This window comes from Maylandia zebra, linkage group LG16 (assembly GCF_041146795.1).
Source record: "Maylandia zebra isolate NMK-2024a linkage group LG16, Mzebra_GT3a, whole genome shotgun sequence".
NCBI classification, from domain to species: Eukaryota; Metazoa; Chordata; class Actinopteri; order Cichliformes; family Cichlidae; genus Maylandia; species Maylandia zebra.
This window is the reverse complement of record NC_135182.1, coordinates 25058608-25084664: the sequence shown is the minus strand read 5'-3', so window position 1 is coordinate 25084664 and position 26057 is coordinate 25058608. Positions and strand designations below refer to the sequence as shown.

Sequence of the window (26057 nt, the reverse complement as noted above, 5' to 3'; positions counted from 1 at the left end):
ATTGAATTGCTGCTGTTCACTCGGAGTAATCCACATGCATGCTTTAAGAAGAAGATGTCCAGTGGGAGTTTATAATTAGGTGAACAGTTGTTCAAGATTTCCTTTAGAGTTAAATATTGTTATTATATGACTCGCTTTTGCAATGCAGCTTGTCACTTTTCTTTCTCAGATACCTGGCATTATATGCCTACAAACCCCAGAAGGCTGACGAGCTGGAGCTTAGAAAAGGGGAGATGTATCGGGTGACAGAGAAGTGTCAAGACGGATGGTTCAAAGGCACGTCACTGAGAACTGCTGCCTCTGGCGTCTTCCCGGGAAACTATGTCACTCCTGTGTCCAGGTGAGAGCGGAAAGTACTGCATGCATGTGGTTAAATAGTGAAAGAACTACCAGTGCATAAACACTTGGCAACTTAGTTATGCAATGACAGATGTTGTTGAGATGTGTCCATCCATCCACTTGTCTGCTGTGGTAAAACTACAGTGTTCTGAAGACAGATAACAGAGATACCCACCCCGGGTGTTCTTACCTTGTTGTTTGATGTAAGCTAAATAAACTGGGACCCCACACTGAGCATTTTTACTTCATTACCAAAGCTGAAAAGCAAAACAGTAAAGTGAAATGAAATGGTTGTCACATCGAGACTTGATACTCACCCTTGTGTCCATTTATATTTTCTCTTCCTGCTGAGTGGAAAATCCATTTGAAGTCTAGCCTTTATTAAGGCAAGGCTTTCAGCTTCTGTGACTGAAGTAAAAGGCAATAAAAGTATCTTATGCTGTGCTACATCAACTTCACTTTCATCAATTTAATAGAGCCTATAATCTTTTCTAAATCCACAGTACAAAGAGCTGCATACAAGACAACAATTACTTAACAAGCAGATTTTATGACAGCATAAAGTTTATAGTGCACTTGTGGGTTCAACATATTGGTAAAAGTGGTCATTTACCTGGTGATGGCTTGTTTTCACGAACACCCAAATGGTGCATTATGTTTGATTTTTGAATTAGTCTTAGTTATGCTGGGCCTTAAAGAAGTAATAAAGGTACAATTAAAGCACCTTAGCTTTTAGAGAATTCCACTAGCTCTTATTATGACTGCCAATCATATCAGCTGTGGTGATGAAGCTTAGAGTACAGTTAATCCCGTTCACCGAAGATGGACAAGTAAGTTCAACTGAATTTCTCCACAGTATAAGCAGAGGGCACATGAGTTAAATTTTTAATCTCTTTATGCCCTGTTAAAGCCTTTTTGCCCTCTTATTTTTTTTAATGTACCCAGCATTGCAATCAAATCAGACGCACACCCCAATTTTGTCCTCTCACAAAGGCAATGTGAATGGTAGCATCAACATAGTTGTTGTAATTTACTGTGTAATTTTTTTGCAGTCATTACTTAGTTGCAGACTGAAATGTGCAATTTGCCCGGTATTATGGCATGGCAATTGCACATGTGTTTTTCTGCACTCAGGCTGCCTCTCGTCACAAAGGCACACCCAAAAAGGTAATTTTGGGGGGCTTTAGTTGGAGAAAGGTGCAATCTGTGCATATTATCTCCAACGTGGCTACAAAAACCACCAAAATGATTAGGTCGAGCCAGCACATTTACCAGAAGTATGATCTGGGAAGCCATTGCTAGGAGCGAAACTGTATATTGCTGTGAAGACAAGAAGAAACAAAGTGTAGTGCAAAAATGTCTTAATCTTGATCTAATCCATTCTTAATCAATTCAATGTTGTTACATGAAGATTAAATTAAATACATCATAAAATTTAACCAGTCCGACACTGCTGGCTCTGCCGTTCTAGTGTTTGGCTTCCGCAGCCTCACCGTAGATCATTGCGACTGTCGTCATTATTATAATTACCATCCTCGTCGTTACTTAGTAGTACAGCTACTTCTCGTAGCTGTCCAAAACAAATAAACCAGTAAAAATGGTGTGCTGAAATATTTTGCAACTTAATTACCCTCATTATTCCCATATGCATTAAAACGTTTTCAGTTGCTTTATATCTCATCTGTATTCCGCTCCATGATGCAGTCAAGAAAAAGGAGAGAAGAAAATGAAAGCAAGGCACAGTAACAGTAATGGAAGAAAAGAGAGCCAAAAAAATGAGAGAGAGGAAGGTAATGAGAAGCTGGAGAGCATGATGAGGCTATGCAGGATAAACAGGGAAAGCGAATGAAGGGAAGCAAAATGTGAGAGGAGAAGAAAACGGTTGAAAGGGAATAGAATGGGTTTGACAAAGGAAAAGGTGAAGAAGGGCGTGAATTATGGAAAGAAATTCAAACAGAAGATGGCTGAAAGAGAAATTGACAGAGTGAGGAGGAGGAGCAGGAGAGAGAAGAAGGAAGAGAAAGCAAAAGAAAATGATACAAAGACATGAAACGGGTGCAAAAACAGCAGGTGTCCTTCTCCAGTGGATATGAATGGCTGCTTCACATTTTGCAATTATGCAATCCCAAGAAGAGAGAAAGAGAGAAAGACAGGATGGGCGAGTAATCAAATGAGAGGCAATTTGTTATTTTTACGCAAGCATACTCTCTCCCTCTCTGCCTTCCTCCCTCCTTACACCCCCCCCTACCCCCCACCCCCCTTTGTCTGCAGTGCAGCTCAGAAATTTCTCAGTATGATAATGAGAAGCTGCCAAAGATATGCACACAGAAACACACTGACTTGATCAAACACATAAATGCATGTTTATTTTAGAGCTACACAGGTGGCCCATTCTGGCAAATTTAAATTTCACTTTGAATATTTGCATATTTGTTGTGGAATTCATTATCCTGGTTAATGCAAACCGTGAGTATACATAACAAATGCATGTGATTAAACATAAGACTCCCAAGAAGCCTTTTGATTGTTGTGTTGCCGGATTCATTTCCGATCTTGAACTCATACTGGGGGGAAAAAAATCCTCTTTTGTATGAAATCTTCAAACTTACTCATAAGTAAGGCCAAAAACGCCTGCTAAAAGACCTGAGTTAAACCCAGCACACACTTTAAGCAGTTGAATTTAGTGTGTCGAAGAAACAGTGGATAACTTTGCAGTTTCTTTTGGCAAAAACACACACAGGGAGAGAAAGCCATAACTCTGTATGTGTCTGACGGGAAGTCGATGGGCAACCATAAGTGTGTGAATACCGCTGCGTCAATAATGTTCAGCTCACTGTTCTGCCATTCAGCACTCTGCAGACAGAAACATGAGCAGTCTGCAACGCCATATATGTTACAGCAGGACACTTTCTCGTGCTGATCCACCGGTCAGATAATAGTACTGGAATTTTTCACTTTGACAGAGGGTAATAGTACTGACAGGGAAGCTTGCAAATTTTAATTTTGGATTCAGTACTGGCTCATAATTAACATTTAACATAACTCCTGATGAGTTTATTGTCTCGGTCGCTTATTAAGTATGATATGATGTTTGTTTTTTCAGTTATATTCCCCATTGTGCTACGGTCTCACTAGGGAAAGCAGTGGTTAGAGACCGCAGCATGACTAAATTACTGTGACTGCGTGCAATGAACTTAAAGTCTTGTTGCCTTTGAAATGGTTGCTTCAAAGAAAGGGACCAGGTCTGCAACCACTTGTAGTCAGCTGCTGTCTTTAAAGTGACTTTGATGCAATAAGATAAAACTGCATTCACTATCAATCTGCTACCAGTCTATCAGTTTAAATCTGAATGGGATCACATTTGCATTTGAATGCAATTAATTTCTGATAATATGGCAATTAACCGTGATAAATTAGTAAAAATGGCAAATCTGTTATCTGTTAACTAGTTGCATTTATCGTTCACCAGAAGGCCAGAATTAGTTCCCAGAGTTGCTGCAGGTTGGTAAGGACTGGGGTAGCCATTTTTAAAGACTTATCCCTCATTTTTTTTCTGTTTTTACTTTAAATATGGCTAACTTACAATGCAAACACCATGCTGTGTTAAAGAAGACTATAGCTAGAGACCATAAAAAGGATGTTAACTAAACTAATATATCATTGGGTAAATCTGTCCAATCAGATTTTCCTTTGCAATGGTTGTATGTTTAGGGCCCTTCCACACTGGCTTTACTTTTCAAACCAGAAGCTATCTCCATCTTATTTTTATACATGGAGATGGCTTCTGGTCTTGGATTGTAAAGCTACTTTCTCACGTCAGCTTGAGATGAATACACAGCTGGAGTTGACCACATTAAAGTGTAGGTTTTCAAGCTCCGATTTGCTACTTAGCATTAAATGGGTATTTGAGTTACTGAGCAAATAAACAGAAGAGGACTGTCAGGGGCCAGTGGTACATCAAATTTCAAGGCAATATGTTCAACAGTTTTTACTCTAAACCACTGAAATGAATCTTAATGTGGCACTAGAAGAAAAGTCACTGTATTGAAAGAGACTGATGTTTTCAGAGCAGTAAATGTTAATGGTCACAAGTACAGTAGAAAGCAGTTGTAATTAAATGATAAAATAAATTTAATAAAAAGTCTATATCGCTTTCACCTTTTTTCGTTGAAGGGCTCCATTTGGAGTTGGTGCTACTCGGAGCTCGTGTTTGTCCAGCCCAGGAGGAGGAAGTGGCTGCAGTCAGGTGGCAAGTAAAATCTTAGACCCCTCGTCTCCAGGATCCCCGGGGCCCTCTTCGTCCCGTCCTGGCACCCCACTGGTAAACTCAGCCAACGCTGTTAACAGCATCAGTCCCGCCTCTTCGCCACAAACTGCTGCCGCCCAGCTGAAAAACTGCCTGCGCTCCAGCCAGCATACCAACCAAGCACGCACCTCAATGCAGCTGGGTGAGCAGAAACATTTTAAATCTATATATTTCTACTTGGTCAAAAGTTTTGCACAAGTTTTCCTCTTGTGAGAAAAAATTACTAATTGGATTTTAATGTACTAAACCCAAATATAACAATTAAAGTAGACTATCATATCTGTTTTCTTGTGCTTTTGTTAGCTTGTCATAATGACAAGAGCTGTTCTATTCTATTCTATTCTCTTCTAATCTATTCTAAACCACCTTTCTTCATTATGGAACAATTTATAAGCCAGAAAAAGGTCTATATACAGCACGGAAGAGAGCATAACAGTGTCGTTCCCCTTCATTTCGTAAAAGCAGCTGTACTGAGCCTAGCCTGCCAGGCCAGGTTAAGGCTACTGCATCCAGGTGGGATGTTGTGACACAGAGAAAAAGTCTTTTTTTTTTCAGTTACCTAGAGTATCACATAGATGTATTGCTTTAATCGCATGTATATTTTTCTTTAATGCAGGGTAACAGCAAAGGAGATCCTGAAAAATATCATGCATGGGTTTTTGTAATATGCTTTAAAAACTTTACTTTGCAGCATTACAGATTTCAGGCTAATAGGACTGTTAGTTTCAAATTCAGAGTTAGCAAAACGCAAAGGTCTGACTAACAAACTGACACAGGCAGTATGTTCTATGATTGGTAAAAGATTTTACTTTGATGATAAATCAGTTATTCCAAAATTGACGTATACTTCTGAGAAACAAAGAATAAGGTTTTCCGCAGGAGAAGGGGAAACATTAAAGCCTCTTTAAATGACAGATGACTGGATCTTTGCTGCAAAGAAATATTCAGTAAAAAGAAATCATATGGGGATGTGCAGTATTTTTACAGTTTTAATGTGCTTCAGTAAAACTGCTCAGCAGCCTCCAGCCTTAAAGGAGCCAAGTCCAGATTATTTGGGGTGCTATAGCATTGTTGCCCCGTAGTCTTTGATTACAGAATATTGAACAGTCATTAATTCAAGTAGCTACCATATGCAGTTTTACAAGTAACCTCTTTAATCTTCAGCTTCTTCCATGTTGTTAGTCATGTGCTGATTGTTTTTGGCAGCAGCTAAATAAAAGCAAACAAGAAAAATGTGCCTAAATAAATGAAACCCAGTTAGTATTGTTCACATAGACAAAATATCCAAAGGTATGTGCACACTTGGCTTTTAAAGTATATTGTGCTGGCAAGCAGTTGTGCACTAATGATGAACAAAGTGCACATATCCACCCAGGTTTTCCCAAACCAGACAGAGAAAAACCCTGATTTAACAGCTGGTGAATTTTTTATTAGTCAACATGATAACCAAGGTTTCTTTTTATAACCCTGCTTCGCTTTAATACATTCATAAAATACGCTCATCATCTTTATTAGGTATGCCTTGCGAGTATTAGGTTGGTTCCCCCTTTGCCTTTAGAACGAACTCAGTTCTTCGTGGCATAGCTTCAACAAGGTGAGATTTTGGTCCACATTGACATGAAAGCATCACACACTTGCTGCAGATTTGTCGACTGGACAGACTTGGTGTGAATCTCCTGTTTCACCCTGTCTCAAAGTGCTGTATTGGAATGACAAATTGTGTCTGGAGATGCCATTTGAGTACAGTTAACCCGTTGTCATGTTCAAGAAATCTGTTTGAAATTATGTAAGCTCTGTGACGTGGCACATTATCCCGCTGAAAGCAGCCAATCAGAAGGAAGGACATGTCATCCTAGTAGTCTGTGGGGTTTGAATGATGCCCCTCTCTGGTCTTTTGCTTGAAAGTATTCTGTTTCAAGGTTTGCCATGTTGTGCCTTCTGAGATGCTCTTCTGTATACCTTGGTTGAAACCTGTAGTTTGTTGAGTTACTGTTGCTATCCTGTCGTCTTGAAGCCATCTGGTCTTGCTCGTCTGATCTCTGGCACCTGCAAAACCACCCCTCACTGGATAGTTTCTCTCAGGGAGTTTGGTTGAGAGTCTCTTAAATCACCTTTCTTCCCCATTTGGATGTTCAGTTTGAACTTCATCAGGTTGTTTTTGCCACGTCTACAAGCCTAAATGCACTGAGTTGCCTGCACGTGATTGCCAGATTAGATAACAAGCAGCTGAATAGGTATACCTAATAAAATGGCCCAGAGGGTATGCTGTGGGGTAAATATAATGCATTTCCAACAATCATATTGTCTGTATCTGCAGCATGTTGATTGCAACCGGTTGCAGTCCTCAGTAAAGCAGCAAAACCTAAATATAGACACTAAAACATTTTTGTTAAATTTAGAAAAAACTTGTGACCGTGGGACATTATTTAATGTGCATCATACACATACACTCAATCATTGCATTTTACCCCATAAACCTTAAGGAACAACACTAAAGATGGGAGTTTATGTTCAGAGAGGCTGTACAAGAACACATTGTACCTCAGCTGGATAATTTAGCACAATGTCAGTGTTACTACATGCACTCACACATAAAGACACTGGACTTCTGCACACAACACAGACATTTCTAAGCACTCTGATCATGCAGTGTTACTGCTTTTGCCAGAAGCACCCTTATACACAGTTCCCAGAAACACACACACACACAAACAGACAGCAGTGTCCATACGACACATCAGCCTTGATCTCTCTTTGAATCTTTGCTTTCTCCCTTTGAGAAAATAATGGTGAGTGTTTCATTTGGGAAGCTAAAGAGTACACACTGTGAGGAGACAGCCAAGAATAACACACATACACACACGAGCACTCCCACGTACATACGTACACACAAGTGAACACACAGACTCACAAAACACACAGCTGAATGACATCACTGTGCTTTTTGTTTTATGGAGGCGTAATGACAGAGCTTCTCCTTTCGCTCTGTTTTTCTCTCCCTCTCTTGCGCTCCCTCTCGCATATATGCGCACACAAACGCACGCACGCACACGAACATGCACACACACGAACATGCACACACACGCATCTGTTCTCAATTACAAAAGAAAGTATGCGCATAGCTCTGGCATTTTGGGGTTTTTCACATGACCGGTACACCTCTCTGTGGATTTCTGCCTCTGTTCTGCAGTGTAGAAGAGCAGGTGGCTAGCAACCATATGTGTCCATTTGTGCGTGCACATGCATACACAAACACACTCACGTGCTTGCCTGAATGTTGTCGTGGAATTGTATATTTGTGCACTTTTATTCTCACGAGAAACAAACTCAGCCCTAATAGTGTTAAATTGCATTTCCTACATTATAAATTTAATTAATACAATTATAAATGCATGAAGTAATGCATTATAATGACTATTATCTTAGCTGTTGGACAAGTTGGTTTCTAAACAGACATTATAAACTTGCAGGTTTGGAAGACTTCTCATGTAGGAACTAAAGTGGTTACAACTTCTTTGCATATTTGCACCAACATGGGTGTTGACAATCGGCTGACTGTACTGTGTCTATGTTTTCTATCCTGTGCAAATTGCACCAGAGCCTTGGACACAATAGTGTATCAAGTAATTTAGTGTTAGCCAGTATATGAGGAGTATCAGGAGACAGAGGGGTGAGGTAGCACGGGTACATCTTAAACAAGCTAAGATGACTTTGAAAGTAATAATGATGCTAACTGCTTACAGATACAGGCAGACCTATTATTTCCGAGACACAATTTTAAAACCAGCCCTCTCCTGCAATATTAAGTGATTATTCAGTGAGACTCAATGTCAAACCACTGATTTGTTCCCTCCAGGGCCTAATACCGAGTGACGGCTGCAGTCAGTGAAGGCCGCTCATTTATACTAATCCACACTGCATCTTTGTGTCTTCCAGTCCACAGTCCCTCTGCTGCAAGCCCGGAACGCCCCACGGTGGCCATATCTCCCCTTCGTTCTCAGAGCTCCTCCCCGTCGCGCTGCCCTGGCCAATCGGGTCGTCCTCTCTCCATGGTATCTCCGGGACCCAGCTTAGGGCCCTCGCCCCTCTCTTCCCCGGCTTCGCGCCCCATCCTCCCCCTCTCCTCCCCTCTCTCCTGCCTCACGCCTCCGAACGTGTCCGCGGTGCTCCTCAACGGAGAGTCAGCCAGTCCACTGCAACCGCCATCGCCGGGCCCCTCACACACCACAGCCCAAGGCGTCCTCGCGCCCAAAGCAGAGAAGGTGAGGCTCATTCTCGCTGATAATTCTGAAGACACTTTGCAGCAGAGAGCAAATATTATTAGCTTGCTTCAATATTTGTCTTTTTGTACAAACATTTGCCATCAGATTTTGAAAAAAAATTATTGGATTTTGTGAAATTACAGCCACAAGGACTTTTCCTCTAATGGAATAATTGGATGTCTTACATTCCAATATGGCTTTCATTATTTTCTTCACATATATAATCACAAAACCGAACTGTTTTGTGGGAATTAGGTTCTATGAGAAATGAAAGTCACACCTCTTAATCATAAAATAATCAGAAAAATATACCAGAATTGCCAAAATTATTAATGAAAATGTTCACAGAATCGTTTTTCACGGCTGGAAATTCAACATGGCAAAACTCATCTGTCAGTTTGCGTATTTTGCCTGCACCTAAATTCCCTCATTTCAAACCGCCCAGCTCTTCTCATTTACACGGATAGTAACTGAGGGAACAAGTAATTGGTGCCACTTCTACTTTTATGTCTCCAGACATTATACTCCTCCTATTAATACTCATCACATATAGTTTAATTAATGTTCACACCACGCGAGGAGAAAATGTGTTTTGTCTTTCACCTTTCACAGCTAAGTAGGTGTGAAATCTGTGCTGTGTATGTCCTCTTCCTCGGTAAGTGTCATTCACCCAGGCAGCTGGCACAAACGCTGAGTGCCATCCTATATGTTATAAGAACCGCAGCGTTAAAGCTGTGGATGTTAAGTCGGGCTGCTTTGACAGTGAATGATGGCACCGAAAGCTCACATCTGTCTCAGCTCCATTTGCCTCACTGTTGGCTTCACTGTCTGGGACAGCTAATCTAACTACGTGGCTAGCTGACAAACAGCTCATTGACTATGGAACAGCAGGCAGAGGCCTTGTTGACACTGTCACACTCATAGATGAAATGCCTCTCATTTTTTGTTAGGAGTTTGTGTTCCACATACTAATAAATATATTACAACTACCTGTAATTCATTTAAAATGGCTATTTATGACATCCTTTATTTCATTATGATTTTAAAGAATGCTGCCTTTTATCACTAAAATTATACACACTATGGTCTTCTCTTAACAACTTAACCAATTTACAGTTTTCTTAGGGGGCCTGGAGCCTATCCCAGCTGATATAGGACCAGAGGCGCAGTAGAACCTAGACAGATAGCTAAAATGACAACTACACTTTCACACCCACGTCTACGGTCAGTTTCAAATCACCATTTGCCAAACAAGCACAGTTCCCTGTGCACACACAGGTACATGTACAGACCCAAGCTCACCTCTGCACCACCCTCCTAAAATCATATATTTGGAGGGTTTAAGGAGATTTTTCTCAGCTTTTAACTGATCACCTGGCTTAAACATCCTTTCTGAGCTGTCTCTGATCCCAAAAGAGCCTCTCAGTATGGATTTTTCTGTAGTTGTAACATCCATTTATCATCTAAATGCTGATTAAAATTTCAGAGGAAAACCAGATAATTCTTCTTTTTTCCGAAGACAAACGGGCTTGTTACAACCTAATTATTATTGGTTAAAAAACTGGGTATTGACATCTTTTGTCCCATTATATGACACTATCCTTTTGTACTTGGCTCGTTCGCGGTTGCATTGGCACAGCTGAAACATCAGGTATGAAATCAGCGTGGCGGTGAGGCTGCACAGACTTTGTTACAGAGGAAATGATGAAGCAGCTATGATAACTCTCTGCCAGACGCAGTTTAGGGTAATCTCTGTTCGACACACTGTCTACAGTGCAAGCCAGCATTACAGACGCATATCACGCCGGACACTGAAATGCATTTGTACACCACTTCCAAGAGGCCTGCCCTCACAGGCCAACCGCCAAGAAAAAGGCTGTCAGAAGTGATTGCATGAAGTCTGAAAATGCCTTGAAACACTTGAGATTGATTGTAAATAAGTCTCACATTTAGCTGTATAGTGGTGTCATTAAATCATGTTGGAACCTTGATCCGTATACCCAGAGGCTCTTTTGTCCTTAAAGCGACAGCTATGACTAGGGAAAACAAGGACACCAAACTAAATAAGATATATGAATATGAAGGAGATGTTCATTCTTAAAATTTCCTGATTAATCTTTCTCAATTTTACTTCTTTTTTTAAACCTAAGCAGAGTGTTGAGCGTGGGTGAATAAAATGGCAGAGTAATTAGCTCTGTGGGTGGACAGAAAGTGGCATCCAGTGCATTACTTCTATCAACCCCGATCTCCATGGTGCCTACTTTTAGAAGTGAAGTTAAAAACACTGCGACTTTAACACAGCTTTCTCACATTTAAAGTGTAACACAAGTTCACTCACACACGGGCATCAACGGTATTTATTTACATACTGTGCAAATCACAGACTGGACGGCAGAGTCACAAGCGATTAAATGCGAGTAGCTGCTGCCCCCTCGTGGTTCGTTTTGGAAGAACACCAGGGGCTCGACACACTCGTGCAAACGCACACACAGATGAGCGCACACACTCGCAGGAGGCAGATTAAGCCTTTAAGCCAGCAGATGAAAGAAGAGAGGGAGTGATTATTCACTTTTTGTGCCATTTCACTCCCGCCTCCCTCCCTCTATCTCTATGCCTGAACCTCTCTGTTCTCTCTATCCTGCCCCCTGTATTTCTTTCCCACCCACTGTTGACCTTCTTCTTTTTCTCCCTCTTCTCTACCTCTTTCCCATTCTGACTTCTTTTCCTTTTTTCCTCCATCCATTCTTCTTCTATCTCTTTAATCTTTATTTTTTCCCCCTCGCTCTCCCAAATTAGATTCCAGACAATCTGCATTTGCATGAAAAGGAAGAAAACCTGTGTTGCCAAAGCCGTGCAACATCTTATGCGTGTTATACCATGCCAGAGTACACTCGAGACAGCTGTATGTTATCCAGACAGTGAGCACTTTTATTTTTAAAGAAGGCTGGGAAATAAAGAAAGGTGAGCAGTATTTTTTTAGGCATCTAACAAGAAAAAAACATATGTCTTTATTTAGAGGAATGCACATCCCTAAAGCGCTGCTTCTCTGAGTGTAGGAGCAGGTTATGCGGTTCATTTTCTGCAGTGGGTCTGCTGAGTCAAAGTGTTTTACAGCCTCCCCTAATGCTTTCCCAAGCACTTTTTTCTAACCATCCCACCTCCATAATAAGTTTGGTCATTAGGACTGAATTATTATTGGTCTCCTTTTTTGTTTTGCTTCATTTTATCAGTTATTTTAATACAGTTATCATCAAAACACTCAATCATCACTAATGGAATTTGGTTGTCCAAGATGTAATAATTGAATTTATCTGAGGGCTGCAATTCGGGATTATTTGCAATTTTGACCACAGCAAAAGGTTCCTGGTGTGGACCTCCTGGTCGATGGGGCCGTTCTTGTGTGGAGTTTGCGTGTTCTCATTGGGCCTGCGTTATTCCCACAAGGCCTCTGCAGATGCATGTTACTTTAACTGGTGATTCTAAGTTGGCCATAAATGTGGATGTTAGAGGTGGTCTGAAAATACATCTAGGGTATACACCACCTTTTTTTTTTAGCCTTTTTTTGCTAATGATAGCCCCCTTTGACCCTAGGTTGAATAAGCTGTTGTGTAGATGAATACTCTGCTGGTTGTTTTCAGAGTTAATGGATTCAATTTCAGAAACTCCAGTTAGACAGCAGTTTTAAAGGTTAGCATGTTCGACCCTGTTTAGATTTAAGTTTAAACAATGACATGCTCTACACGTTTGCTTTCACGAAAGGAACAGAGTTTAATTTACAGACTGTCACAGGAAGCCATTTACACCTGAACAAATGATCTTTTTAAACTGTCCAAATTAAGTTATTGACCAGCCAAAGTAGGTGTATTTCATGCAGGAAACAAACAAGCCAAGATGAACAAAGTTTTGACATAAGTGCCTTTTTAACTAGTATTTTTGCTTGTTCGTTTCTTTGCTTGAGCACACATTTCAATGCAGTTTTGTGCTCATTAGTTATAATTAGTAAGAAGAAGTAATCCTCCCGAAAGTGTTGTGTTCTGGCTATTTCTCTGTGACAGATCATTACTCTTATCGCCCTCCATATTTAATGACGGCTTCTAGTTTTCACAACTTCATGCAGAACAGGCAGGTTTTCCGTCAAGCCTGGTTCAGTAGACGACAGTATTGTAAAGCCATCTGCAAAGGCTTGCAAATTTACTGTGACAGCTGGGCAGAACTATCACAAGGGCCAGTGAGCAGAATTCAGATATATAGACAGCGATATCTTAAATTTCAATTACATGGAAGAAGTGTAGTCTCCCTAAGGAAACATGATTAGTTTGGTTTCTCTGTTTTTGTTTGTCTGCTTGTTAGCAGGATTTGCTCTGGATCTCAAACTGTTTTAGCAATTTTTGGGATGACTCTTTTTTTAACATTTGTTCATTATTCTGCATTGAAAGATGGTAGAGTTGGACATATGTTCACAGATCGTCTTCTTCTTCTTATCCAAGGACTCAGTTCATGTCCTTTGTCAAGTAAATTTTTAGTTTTACTTATTCCAGTCTGGAACTGCTCTTGTTTCTGATGCCATTACAGCTTATTGTTAATATCGTTATTATTATGTCAAGGTTCAGTTCAATTTCAGTAACAGGCTACACAATAGCTAATCAGCTGTATACTATAGCATGCTCAATAGCTTATGTAGAGTTCAGAGAAATCATTTGAGTTGGAATAAAAGTGATGAAAAATAACTCGAAACCTCATGAATAACTTTTTGAAAAAGTGACTTTTTTCTTAGAATTGAATTTCAATGTCGCTTTTTTTTTGTAGTTTCAGTTTAACGACAAAGAACACGTCTTTGTGTGATTCACTGTCAAAAGTGAGAGTACTGAAAGCAATAAACAGAGTCAAGAAAGGAGGTCAAAAGCTAAACCTTTGTCTGGTGTTTCATAATTTTAAACAGTTAAAAGGTATTACGCATATAATTAGAAGAATGTAGCACGATACTAGAGAGAAGTGGCACCTTATACATTTTGTATGTGTAAGTTAGAGTTTTCATATACCGGTTTGTAGAAGATATTAAACCTTTTAAAATTAGCTTGAATTCTCATTTTTGAATTCAGTGTTAGGAAAAAAAAAGGTGTAGGTATAGCCCAAGCAAGTAAATGCCAGATTAATACATACATACATACATATATATACACATATATATATAGATATAGATATAAATAGATATATAGATAGATAGATATAGATAGATATCTATAGATATGTAGATATATATATAGATATATGTATACGTAGAAAGATCTGATGATAGATCTAGCAACCAAAATAGGTGAGACAGAGGTAGAGCCAATGTGAATTCTCTGTGTGCGTCTCCAAAACAGCTGAAATCATGCTCAGACATGCTTACTATTGATTCGTGTCATCATGATTAAGGGTGTGAAATCACAGCAAGCTGTATGAGCTGAATGGACAATATTGCCAAGCACGTCCATGATCAATCACAGTGAAGCCTGTATGAAAAGGCATGAATCTGCCTTCACAGACACCATTAAGAAACGCTTGCTCTATAATCAATACACCATAGTCAGCTGCATGTGTAATCAGCTTGAAGACCACATACCCAACCACTTTCCTCAGTTAGCACTCAGTGTAACACGGGCATTCACACTGTGAACACAGATTTCTTAACAATCTCACATATCCACTGGTTCCTTCTTTCTAAGTCATGAGTGTAAGGCATGCTAATGCAGGAAAGAAGACTCGAGCTGCGTTTTCAATGTATTCCAGACTTACACAAAATACTTCATAGTGATTAATAAAGAAAAAATTAACAGTAATATTAGTTAACTAAGAACAATGGTAGTTTTACTTTTGGCTTGCTGTCACTGGGACACCTGTAAAACTGTCAATCATAGCTTGGTAGACTGGTACAGTTGTGCTCAGAAGTTACACTCATCATGGGTCTGAATGCCGTGGTCATTTGAGGCTTTTAATCATTTCTTTGAACTGTTTTTTTCCCAGGGGGGAATAATTGTAGATCATACAGCTTTGATTACTTTGAAAAACAAGAATTTTGGGGCACAATTTTTTATTTATTATGGATATTATCTAATCTAGATAGGGTAAAAGGTATACATAGAGGTTCAAATATATACATACATGCTCTTAAATCTTTTAATAAGCAGTGCTGAAGATTTTACAATGTGTGTTAACTTGACAAGATCAAGGCCTATTAACTTTGGTTGTTTCACCACTTTGCTAAAGTCCGGAAGAAGATCCAGATTGTTACCCTCAGATGAGATGACGTTGGTTAGGATGCTGACGGACAACCCAGGAACCACAAAGGCTCAAGCCTGCCATGACTGGGAGACTGCTGGTGTATGAATATATTTGAGCCTGTGGAGTGGATCCAAAATAGTTACATTTAAACTTTAAAGTTACAAGTTGTATGCTGTACAATCATTCCTCTTTGGAAAAAGAATGGTTCAAAGAATTCATTAAAAGCCACGACATTCATGCCCAAGTAAACATGTATCTAAACTTTTGACCACACTTTAGTTACACTAAATATTGTAATTGGAATATTTTGATAGATACTCTTCTTTCCTTTCCAACATAAGAGGCAGCAAAGCAGTATGCATAAAAATATTTAATGTGTTGTAAATCATACCTGAAATTTTCTGACACTTGTAAAGCTTGCGTTGTTTTGCCATCACTATTGTTTTCTGTATTTCTCCATGTTATAATGTATTTGTTATTTAGTTATAGGAAACAAACAATACCCTCCTGACCTGTTTTTTTTACAACATCACTTTTATTAGTTTCTTATCAAGAAAGGCCTTCCGAAATATACCTTTATATAGAAAAACGATGACCCTTACTAGCTCTGAGTTATTTGTTTTCTTGTTCCTCCCTTATTCTATCCCTCCATCCTCCCCTGCATCTTTTTCTTCATGCCTCTGTATTCAGAAGGAGAGGAAAGCAGGAGGTTTATTAAAACTCTTATCGGGCGCCGCAGCAAAGAAGAAACCTCGCTCACCCCCATCCTCCCCACCCACCCATGACCCCACTGGTCAAGGCGCCGTGGCTACCGACCCCGTGCACCACCATCACCACCACGCCCGCTCAGGTTCCTGTCCGATGGCGTCGCAAGGACGAGCCGGTTCCTGTCCAATCGAGAGCGACATGGCGGGGGCAATTGGGCTGGAGCCTCTGCACAGAAAGTCCGGTTCCCTGGATACCAACTTCCCCATGTCACCCCCGGCAACACGTGCTGGCAATGCTCTGATGGTCCTCCGACCTGAACCCAAACCCCTGTCCAGAGAGAGGTGGGCACACAGACACATGAAAACACACACGCGCACACTTAAATAGTCTGTACACAACAGGTGGATTTAGCCACCTGCTGTTACGAGCTTAACATTTGTATGTTTGAGAGAGTGGTTTGGATTGGATGTTTGGATGAGAGGTGGAGTAAAAAATTATCAGTCAATAAAAGTAAGCCTGGTTCTCAAGCTGAATCCATAGTTTGTATAGACACAGACATCAAAAACTCTGCAGAAGACACCAATACCACCAACTTGATTGAGAGAGGGATCAAGTAACAGGCAGATGCTCAAACTCTTTGAGCGCCTGTCACTTAAAGCAGCCACATGGCCAAAATTCACAACCTCTGCAGTTTTCATGAAAAGGAATATTGGCTCTAAAGACAAAACCCTTTTTTTTTGTGCCAGAATATGTTAAATTCTGCTGTGTATCCGGGCATTTTAACATGTGGGTTATTTGGTTTTAATGCCAGCCTTCAAGGAGTGTTTGGCACTTCCATGTTGGCTTTATTTTCCAGCCCCAGAGGTTGCCGCTTGATAAACACAGATAAACAAACACGCTTGCAGGCCGAGGTGATGCTTTTATGAACTTGGCTCAAGCACAAGTTTATTGTCACTGTGCAGAACAAGGCTGCAGGCGATGCAATATTCCTCAAACAAATCCGTTATATTGTTTCTCTCCAGAGTGATTAAAAAGTTAGACAAGGTAATATTTGGATATGTGCGAGCGCAGAACACTGACAATATCGTAAATACTGCGAGTAAACGAACATTCTGACCAGCTGGAAATGACAGCAAATATTTTCTGACAAGTTTAAGCAATTTTGGCATCAAATCTTGTGAGAGTGTGGGATAATAAACCATAAGCAGACAATGGATGAAAACAAAGCTGGGAGCCTCTCCAGAGGTGCCTTCATGACCAGTTGGTGCTGCATTCCCACAAAGAGATATGTAATACCGGGTTTCTCTTGAGGTGGTAGTTTTTTGTTATATATGCTGCCATCTATGTTAGTTGTTCTACACTTACTGCGATATGTGAGCTTAAGTGTTGATAAGAACACATCGCAATACTATGGTGAAACACAGACAGTGTTAGGAGTGTTACCTGTGAAATAGAAGAGGTTACAAAACACTGGTTACCTTCTTAGCTAAATTGCATCGCTTATTGCATTTCTATGTTATTTACAACACTAAAGTAATGTAACTAAACTTTTGATTACTTTACTAAGCAAAGGTTTTAAGCAATAAAACGGTGTCCTCTACAGACTGTAAATGTTTCCTTAGGTTTGACATCAAGCATTTCAGTGCTCAAAGCATAAATAAATGAGCTCTACTCTCTATAGCAATGTTGACTTCAAGAGGAAAGTGTTGAATTTCCAGCACTGAAAGACGCTCTCGTCTGACCGGATAGCCACTTGCCTGGCGTGGTCGACTGTTTTCAGGCATGGCAGACTCAGATTGCTTACAGTAATGTGCATTGATTTGACTGGCAGGCAAGAGGTGTATAAGAGAGCCAAAGCCTGTGTACACATAGACAGCTCCCTGTAAGCCATCCTACTCATGAAAACATTCATTCTTTTTCTTTCCCATGAACACACACTAACACACACTAACACACACTTTGTGCCTCCTTAGAAAAAACCTGTAAATGCTGGAACGCACTTAAAGACTCCTCAGCTGGACGTTGAGGGGGAATAATGCATTTAGCATGAAATTATCACTGTCAGCAGGATGCTGGTGTAATGGGAACGCTGGTTATCACAGAATGATGCTTATTCTGTTTGTGCGAAGAAAAAAGCAGAGAAGGAAAACAAATCTCGTCCCCTGTGTTTGACAGCATTACACCAAAACATCAGCGCTATGGTTATCACAACAACTTATCACGCACTTACAAAAACATCATTCACTGGGGAAGATTTAACGGGACTGTGGAATTAATCTCTGGTTCTCAAAAAAAAGAAACAGTTTAATTTATAGGTAAAATGTTTGATTTTTTTTTCTTGTAACAAGAAGCGACTCATCAGTCACTCAAAAGAGCTGCTATTTTGCACCTGTGTGTGAAACTGTAGATTATATTAGAGGGTGAGGGCATTGTCAAAATATAAAAAATTAAGTTTATTCCAGTGACTAACTACTCATCTAAATTGTAACATTTATACTCACTGACAATTTGCTAGTATCTGGTTGGCCCCCTTTTGCCTTCAGAATTTATGTTCTTTGCATAGATTCAATAAGGAGCTGGAAACATTGCTCAGAGATTTTGATCATTTGGCTGATATCATTTAGTTAGGAGGATCGTCCCAGCATGCGATCTTGACTTTGCTACTCTGTGTTTCCGTGAGGCAGGTATCGTGTGGTGGTTCCGTACCCACCCCAGAGCGAGGCAGAGATCGAGCTGCGGGAGGGAGACGTGGTGTTCGTCCATAAGAAGAGGGACGACGGCTGGTACAAAGGCACTCTGCAGAGGACGGGTCAGACCGGCCTGTTTCCAGGCAGCTTTGTCGAGAGCTTCTGAACTGCAAAAAGTGGACGAATGAATGCACACATTGTTCCTGTTACTGAGTCATAAAACACATGAACACACACACAAAATCCAAGGTTGGGCTGATATTAGGTTCCCCAGATTTATCTTTGTTTTATTGGATTAAAGCTCAACAAGGCCTTAAGAGGCGGCTAACCTTGAAAACAAAGGAGATTTTTTTGTTATTTATATTTGCCAAGTAATCTGTTTGGAATTCAAATGTTTTTGATTCTATTGGAAAATATCATTCAGAATGAGAATACTTTATAATCCATAAAGAAATTATATTATTAATTATTAATTATTGGTGTTGGCTATAGTAATCCATATCAGTCCAACGTATCTACACACACAAACACATATACACACTGATAATGTACAAGAAAGCTCGTCCCTGCCTCGACCAGCTCAGCCACACAGGAAGCAGGGCAGCTTTTCCCATTATCCGCCCAGTGTTGGGTCAGAGGGGCTCCATCAGACTCGGTTTCCCGACCCGTGATGTTGACTACTGAAGGCACGCAGACTGAAAGAGCACAGAAAGACGAACCCTGCCTCCTAATTCTCCTCCTCGGCATCATCCACCAGCAAACACTAGCTCAAAAAAGCATTAGCTTTGCTTTTCCTCTGAGACCTCAGAACTTAAATTCGGGTGCTTTCTTTGTCTGAGAAGTGAGAACATACAGCCAGGTGATGAGGAAGCACATAAGCCTACACTCCAGAATCATTGTAAGCACATCTCTGTGTCGAATCTACGACCAGTATGTTTCTTTTCAACCCGATATATTATTTGTTAACGATGCATGTAGCATTATCACATTTTTAAAAAATGTTGAAATAGATATTTTATGTTGCCGTGCTGTCTGTCACAGGATTTGTAATTTAAAAGCCAGTGTCACAGAAAGTCTAAATTAGGTCATTAATTTTTCTATTTCTATATCATAACATAATGGTGAACCGCTTATTTTTATTCAAGTTTTTTTTTATTACATCTGATTTAAACAGACCCCATCAGTTGGATTAAGCTGAATTGTTGAATGTAAAAAGGAACACAAAGTCACACCAAAACTCCTTTAAAGAATTCATTTGTATTTATAATGCTGTTTTTGAACTTCTGTATGAGTTTAGAAACAAAAGAAATGCACTTGGTAATATTTGATACAACCTTCCAGAATATCTACATTTACAGTATTTTACTAATGTACAGTATTTACTTGACAAAGGGGATTTCCACTGCTGCTTGTGACATACTTGTTTTAAGCGCAAATATGATTTTTCTTTAAGAAAGCACAAATTTCTTTGGTGGGGTGAAATGACTAAAACATTTTTTTCAGATGTCAGCTTGAAATGTAAAAAAAACAAAGCTTCCATTATTGACAGTTCTCATCAAATAAGTACAAAGATTGCGAAGAGTATTTCCTCTTCCTCAGCTTTTTCCTCGACAGTTTTTTATCTATTCTGAGACAACGTTGCCAAACCAAAACTGCACAGACTCGATGCTCGTGAAAGAATAGCTGAGAGGGGAAACTCAGAGGACACAAACTTTCATCATGCAACTGCCAGAATTGACTTTGTTACTCAGATCGTGTCAAATAATTTTGTTCTGCTTTAGTGAAAGTGTAGTCTGTCTGCTTCTGTGATTCTTTCGTATCCAGAGTTTAGATGCAGGCTTGCCTGGTTTACGTTCTGCCACAACCACCTACCTGTTTTTCTGCTTGTGGAGACAAAAGCACAGCAACACTCAGAGCCTGACTCACTCGCTGTGTGTGCGGCGGTACATCAGAGATAAAGAGGCGGTCAAAGAGCACAGGTACAGGGCACGAGGCACTTCCTCACCTATTTTTTTTAAACGAGGCAGAGTTAAACACACAGGCGAGGGTTGTTCATTGGCTGACTGCTTAGATTTCTAATTGGCTCTAACCTGATCCTAAGCACAGAGCCTTTATGGCTTAAGCACTGTTGAGTCTCCTTCCTACATCCATGTTATGTGGGAAGAAAAATACACTGCTCACAAAAAAATTCATTCATTAAGGGAACATTTGATCATCACAGTACAGACTAAAGTAAATAAAATATCAGGGACGTCATGCTGTACAGTTAGGAAGCACAAACCATTGTGAATCAGTTTCACCTGCTTTGGTTCAGGTTCACACTGAGCACATGTGAAAGATGTGAAAGAGCATGAAGATGCCGTAGCAAACTTTATGATGCCACCAAGAGCTGACATGCCGATTCTGGTGTAGTCTGCTGATGCCAGTCAGTGATGTGCTGGGAGACACAGCAGAGGGATATACTACAAAGTTCAACAAAGCCAGGCTTTCTTTGCTTTAGCTTAATTCCATAAAACCCAAACAATTACAGAGCAATGAAAATTTAAAATAGATACAATTAAACATCAAAGTTACGTATCAGTTTTAAGCCATCCTTGCTAAATTGTGTCAAAGTGTCATGATGGATGATCACGTACAGACATGCCATAACGTTGAGTCTGCTCATCTGGATGGAAATTGCTTTAGTTTGTCAGCAGAACAAAGTAAAAGTAATTTTATTGATTGGTGTGTGTTCTGCGCTCTTTAGCTGCAGTTCCAGAAGTCTAAAAGAGAGTTAAGAGCAGATTCGTGTGAAGTATAACAACATTTATAGATTTTCTGCATCACCAAATGAATAAATGTATCATGCCAATGCCCAGTTTGCACTGCTGAACCTTTAACGCTCTGATTCATTCATGATGTTAACAGCTTGCGCACGTAATACATATTCACCCTGCAGACAATTTACATTCCGCTTAAAACATGCTGTAAATAAAAGAATCAGCAAGAAAGTGGAGCTCCCGGTCAATTTTAAACCAAAACTCTGAACATAACCTGACCCTGACCACTTTATGTGCTCAGCACAAGTTACCACGGTGATTTAGTCAGAAGACACAGAAAACTCCCTTTGTAGTATAACCTGCTAGTATCGTCACATGCTGCCAGTAGTGAGAAGGACACTAGACAGAATAAAAACTACTGAAAAATGAGTAAGGAGGAATGAGGAGAGAGGAATGGTCTGTGGCCACCACCTTTAAATCCTTTAATAATTCCTGTAATTCCCTTTGTGGTGGGCTGTCTTGCTGTCACTTTCATGTGCACCACAATGGTTCCTCGTGCTTCCTACCTGCACAGATTGATGTCCCTGAAGTCGAACTGACATTGTGCTATATTTTGTTGATCAAATGAGCAGTGTAGATACAAAAAGGTATCTACACTGCTCTGAGAATCTTTATTTATAGAGCACTTTTTTGAACATGCATACAATTTTAGCTAATTTAAAGAACATCCACAAGATAAATGGCACAAAACTTGTCGCATTTTGGTCTTTTTTTTTTCTTCCTCAGAGAGGAAACTCTACAAACTCTAGAGGACAAAATGTTTGGAAGCTACTGTCACGTGTTTTCCACAAATTATCAGACCGAATGATCAAATCTGAGACCTTCCAGCGAAATCAGTGGATACTTGAAGAAAAAAGCACATAACATAAACAGATGCTAAATCAGACTACAACGTCGAATTCGCTAGAAACCATTTTTTTCCCTCCCGGATACTTTTGATGCTGTGAGATACTTGTGCTTTCTGAACAGTAGGCATATAATTTTGAAAAACAAGCAAAAGAAATATACTGGACTCTAAATTAAAGTTTTTTCCAACACATACAGACTAGGGCTAGGCTGTTTTCCGTTAACATTACTTATATGAAGAAGCTCGCTTCAATTCTTAACACGTTTAATGTTTAACTGGTCGTTTTTGTCTATGTGATGTTATTTTATACAAGTGTACCAGACTATGATCTTTGTATGTGTTTCAGTGGGGCGTTTGGGGTCAGTCGATTAAAAGTGCCAGTTTATTTACCTTGAAAAAAACAAAAGGGAAAGTAAACGCCAAATTTTTTGATATTGTGATGGGAAACTTCAATCTGAACATATCTACATTGGCCTTCAAAACCTGTCAGTCAAACCCCAGTGCCTACAAATGTCAATACACACGCAAACACAAGTATACGCTCTTACTTTTCCTTCTAGGTAGATCAGTGCCCTCTTTCCCTCTTTGTTTTGTTTGTATCAGTGTGATAAGTTTGCTGTTTGCTTTTCAATCCGCACAAAGACGGAAATCCAGCGGATCCCAGAACAGTTTCCGAAGAAACACTGAGCAAAGTTTGGATCTGTTTGGATGCCCGCTAAACTGAGGACTTTAATTTCTATAGAGTCAAACTTAAGCACAAGTCCTTGTTTGCCCGGTTTGTTCTTTTTTTTTTTTTTTTTTTTTTTTCTTTGGGGTGGGTGATGTGAGGAGAAAGCGTTTACAAGAGTCAAAAAGTCAGGAATAAAACCACTGCACGGTGGTCACTTTACGCAAAATAACTTGAACCGCTGGTTTTTGCAAACTGTCTTCATGTGTTTTGATTACGTGATGTAAGCTTGTCGTTTGCCTCAGCTTCCTGGTTGTGGAAAATGTGAACAGGCTTTGAACAGCAGCGGTAGCTCCCACTGGACGCGAACACATCGTTGGATTTTGTATGACGCTCCTGTTTCGATTGAGCTTGTTTCAGATTATGAATTTGAAATAATAATAGTTAATTTTGGTTTGTCCTTCCAGGAAGCCTGAGCTGTGTCACCCTGCCATCTTGACTTAGATGTTGGCCATATTTGTTCCTATGGATACTTGGGTGTTTGTGTGTGTGATGAGAGAGGTTGGGAGGAGGCATCTGTATGTAGCTCTTTACATAAAAAAGAAACTTTATTAAAAAAAATAAATAAAAAAAAACAGTTCGGTGGAGCATGGATACTCATGCCTCTCCAGGAAAGAGTCCAGCAGAGCAGTGAGAGAAACAGAGGGACGAAAAAAAGTATATATATTATTCTATATTGTGCAGAATATTTATAGGCCTTTTGTGCCATTGAAGTCATGCTCTGTGCTGGCCACGCCCAGCGCTCTCTACCATGTGATCATTATACATCGTCTTGTACTGATGACCCGTGGTTGATTTGTTTTTTCATGTCAAGTGCATTTTTCGCAATAAATGCCTTTGTTTTAAAACAGCTGTTCAGTGTGTTTTTTTTTCTCTACATGTTGCCTGCAGCTTTATGATTATCATGAAAGAGGAAGTGGCAGAATCAATTCACATTTATGTGCTCCTGGTACAAAAACAAGGACATTACCTGTATAGCCCATTAAGATTTCACAGCTGGCCATTAGAGAATCCATCCTGGAGAGTCATATTGTATCTTGCTATAATTATAATTATCTTGTGAAAAGCTGTGGGAGCAACACTCCAGGTATGGTTGTCGGCGTATCATTAGTGAAGTGTGTGAAGTGAAGAGGTGTTTAGGAATAAAGGAGACGTTCTTCCTCTTTTATCCTTCCCCCCCATTGTCTCTTTGACTCATTCTCAAATCTCTATCTTCCTCCTTTCTTATCTTCTTCCTCCTGGCCTCTAAAAGCCAACGCTGGCGTGGATGAGGTGTGTAATTGGTAAATTTCAGAGCGTCAGCGGCACTCCCCTTAAATGACAACCCTATCTTTCCACGAGTCGAGCCTGTCTCCAGCGATCACCCCCATTTGCATTTAGAGTGACTGGCAAAAGGTGACAGGGGTGTGTACGGGAATGTCTGCATGTGCGAGTGCAGGTGTATGACAGCTATCTTAGCTGTAAACCCAGTCATAAAAAACTCGACTCTAACACTCAAACTGCTGAGTTTAAAGCAGAGAGAGGGAATGCTGCACTTTTTTCTTTGATTTTTCAGATTTCTGCAGTGCACAGATTGTGTTCTTCCAGGAAAACTGGGTGAAATCACTTCCCACCTGGGAGCTGAATCTCCTAGAGAGCAGCTGAAGGTGTCTGTATATACACACACACACACACACGTGCCCATTCTCCAGTTTTCCTGGGTGAAATGGTTCTCCTCTAGGTATCCACTTCTCAGCTTATTATACCAGTGAGGTGCTGCAGGCTCCTGCAAGGAATCGATCAGCATTCCTCTGCTATACGCCAGAGCTGTCTTTCCACCTGTCTGTGTGCCAGCTCCAGAGTCGCACTAAGGGAAAGAGGGCTGTAGGGTAAGACACTGCAGGGAACAAGTCCTTTATCAGGCAATATAGGGCACTCCCTTTGTGTGTGTGTGTGTGTTCGTGTTCAGATATAGCAAGTGGTGGGTAGGGGAGATGTTAAGCTGCTGTTACCTACTAAATCTTACTCTAAAGCAAAGGGAGAGCTTCTTCCACTTATCTTCTGAGAAAAGGAAAACGAAATGTAGACATTAACATTTCTTCTAACTGAACCACACAGATGGAGGCATTTTCTTTTCTTTTAGAATTAGAATAGAATTCAACTTTATTGTCATTGCACATGCACAGGTACAGGGCAACGAAATGCAGTTTGCATCCATCCAGAAGTGCTTTAGTGATATAGATATATTACAATATATATTAGCAATAATATAGATATGTGAGTATATTACAGAAATGGGTCTATTATGGTATGTTATAATGTACACGGTATGAAGTATGTTGTGAATATTCTATAACTATAAGTATGTACAGGCTGTAGTGAGTACAAGCTATGTACAGGCTATGAACAGGATATAAATATGAAAAACTATACAGAATATGAAATAAATAACTTTACAGAAATCTGAGATATACAGCTATACAGAAATGTGAACTATGCAAGTTGTAAACAGTTGTAGGATTAAAAATTATCGAATGTACAGAATGATTATTTACACAGAGCTATACAGTAGTGCAGTTAAGATAAGTGAGGGTGTAGATAGTTTCTACAGAGGCTATATAAAGTGCTAGTGGTTGTGAGTGGTGGTTCAGTCAATGTTATTATTGTGTGTTTGAGGGTACAGTTGTCCATTGTGGGTGTGTGTATGTTCAGTCCATGAGTTTAACGTGGGTCAGATGTCAGGAGGCAGAGTTCAGGAGTCTGACAGCTGTGGGGAAGAAGCTGTTCCGGTACCTGGTGGTCTTAGTCCGGAGGCTCCTGTGGCGCCTCCCAGAGGGCAGGAGGGTGAAGAGTCCATGTGATGGGTGACTGGGGTCTTTGATGATTTTCCCAGCCCTTTTCAGACACCGCTTCCTGTAGATGTCTTTTATGGCAGGAAGTGGTGCTCCGGCGATGCGCTGGGCAGTTTTCACGACCCTCTGCAACGCCTTCCGGTCCGAGGCAGAGCAGTTCCCGTACCAGACTGTTATACAGTTGGTCAGGATGCTCTCGATGGTGCAGCGATAGAAGTTCACCAGGGTGTCTGAGGACAGGTGGTTCTTCCTCAGAGTCCTCAAGAA

At 40.2% G+C, this 26057-nt stretch overlaps 1 protein-coding gene across 3 annotated transcripts in view; it reads left to right on the top strand.

Moving 5' to 3' along the window:
• Nucleotides 1-23807, top strand: part of LOC101484065 (E3 ubiquitin-protein ligase SH3RF3) — a 115779-nt gene extending 91972 nt beyond the window's left edge. The window contains exons 6-10 of one of the 3 annotated variants that reach the window (XM_004555544.4): nt 170-340; nt 4513-4787; nt 8582-8907; nt 15865-16220; nt 18564-23807. In XM_004555544.4, coding sequence (XP_004555601.1) covers nt 170-340; nt 4513-4787; nt 8582-8907; nt 15865-16220; nt 18564-18732 — 1297 coding nt within the window. In that variant the 3' untranslated portion in view covers nt 18733-23807. Of the gene's footprint in view, nt 1-169; nt 341-4512; nt 4788-8581; nt 8908-15861; nt 16221-18559 lie in introns of all 3 variants that reach the window. The other 2 variants (XM_004555545.5, XM_004555543.4) reach the window with 2 other exon arrangements.
• Nucleotides 23808-26057: the final 2250 nt, after the last annotated feature.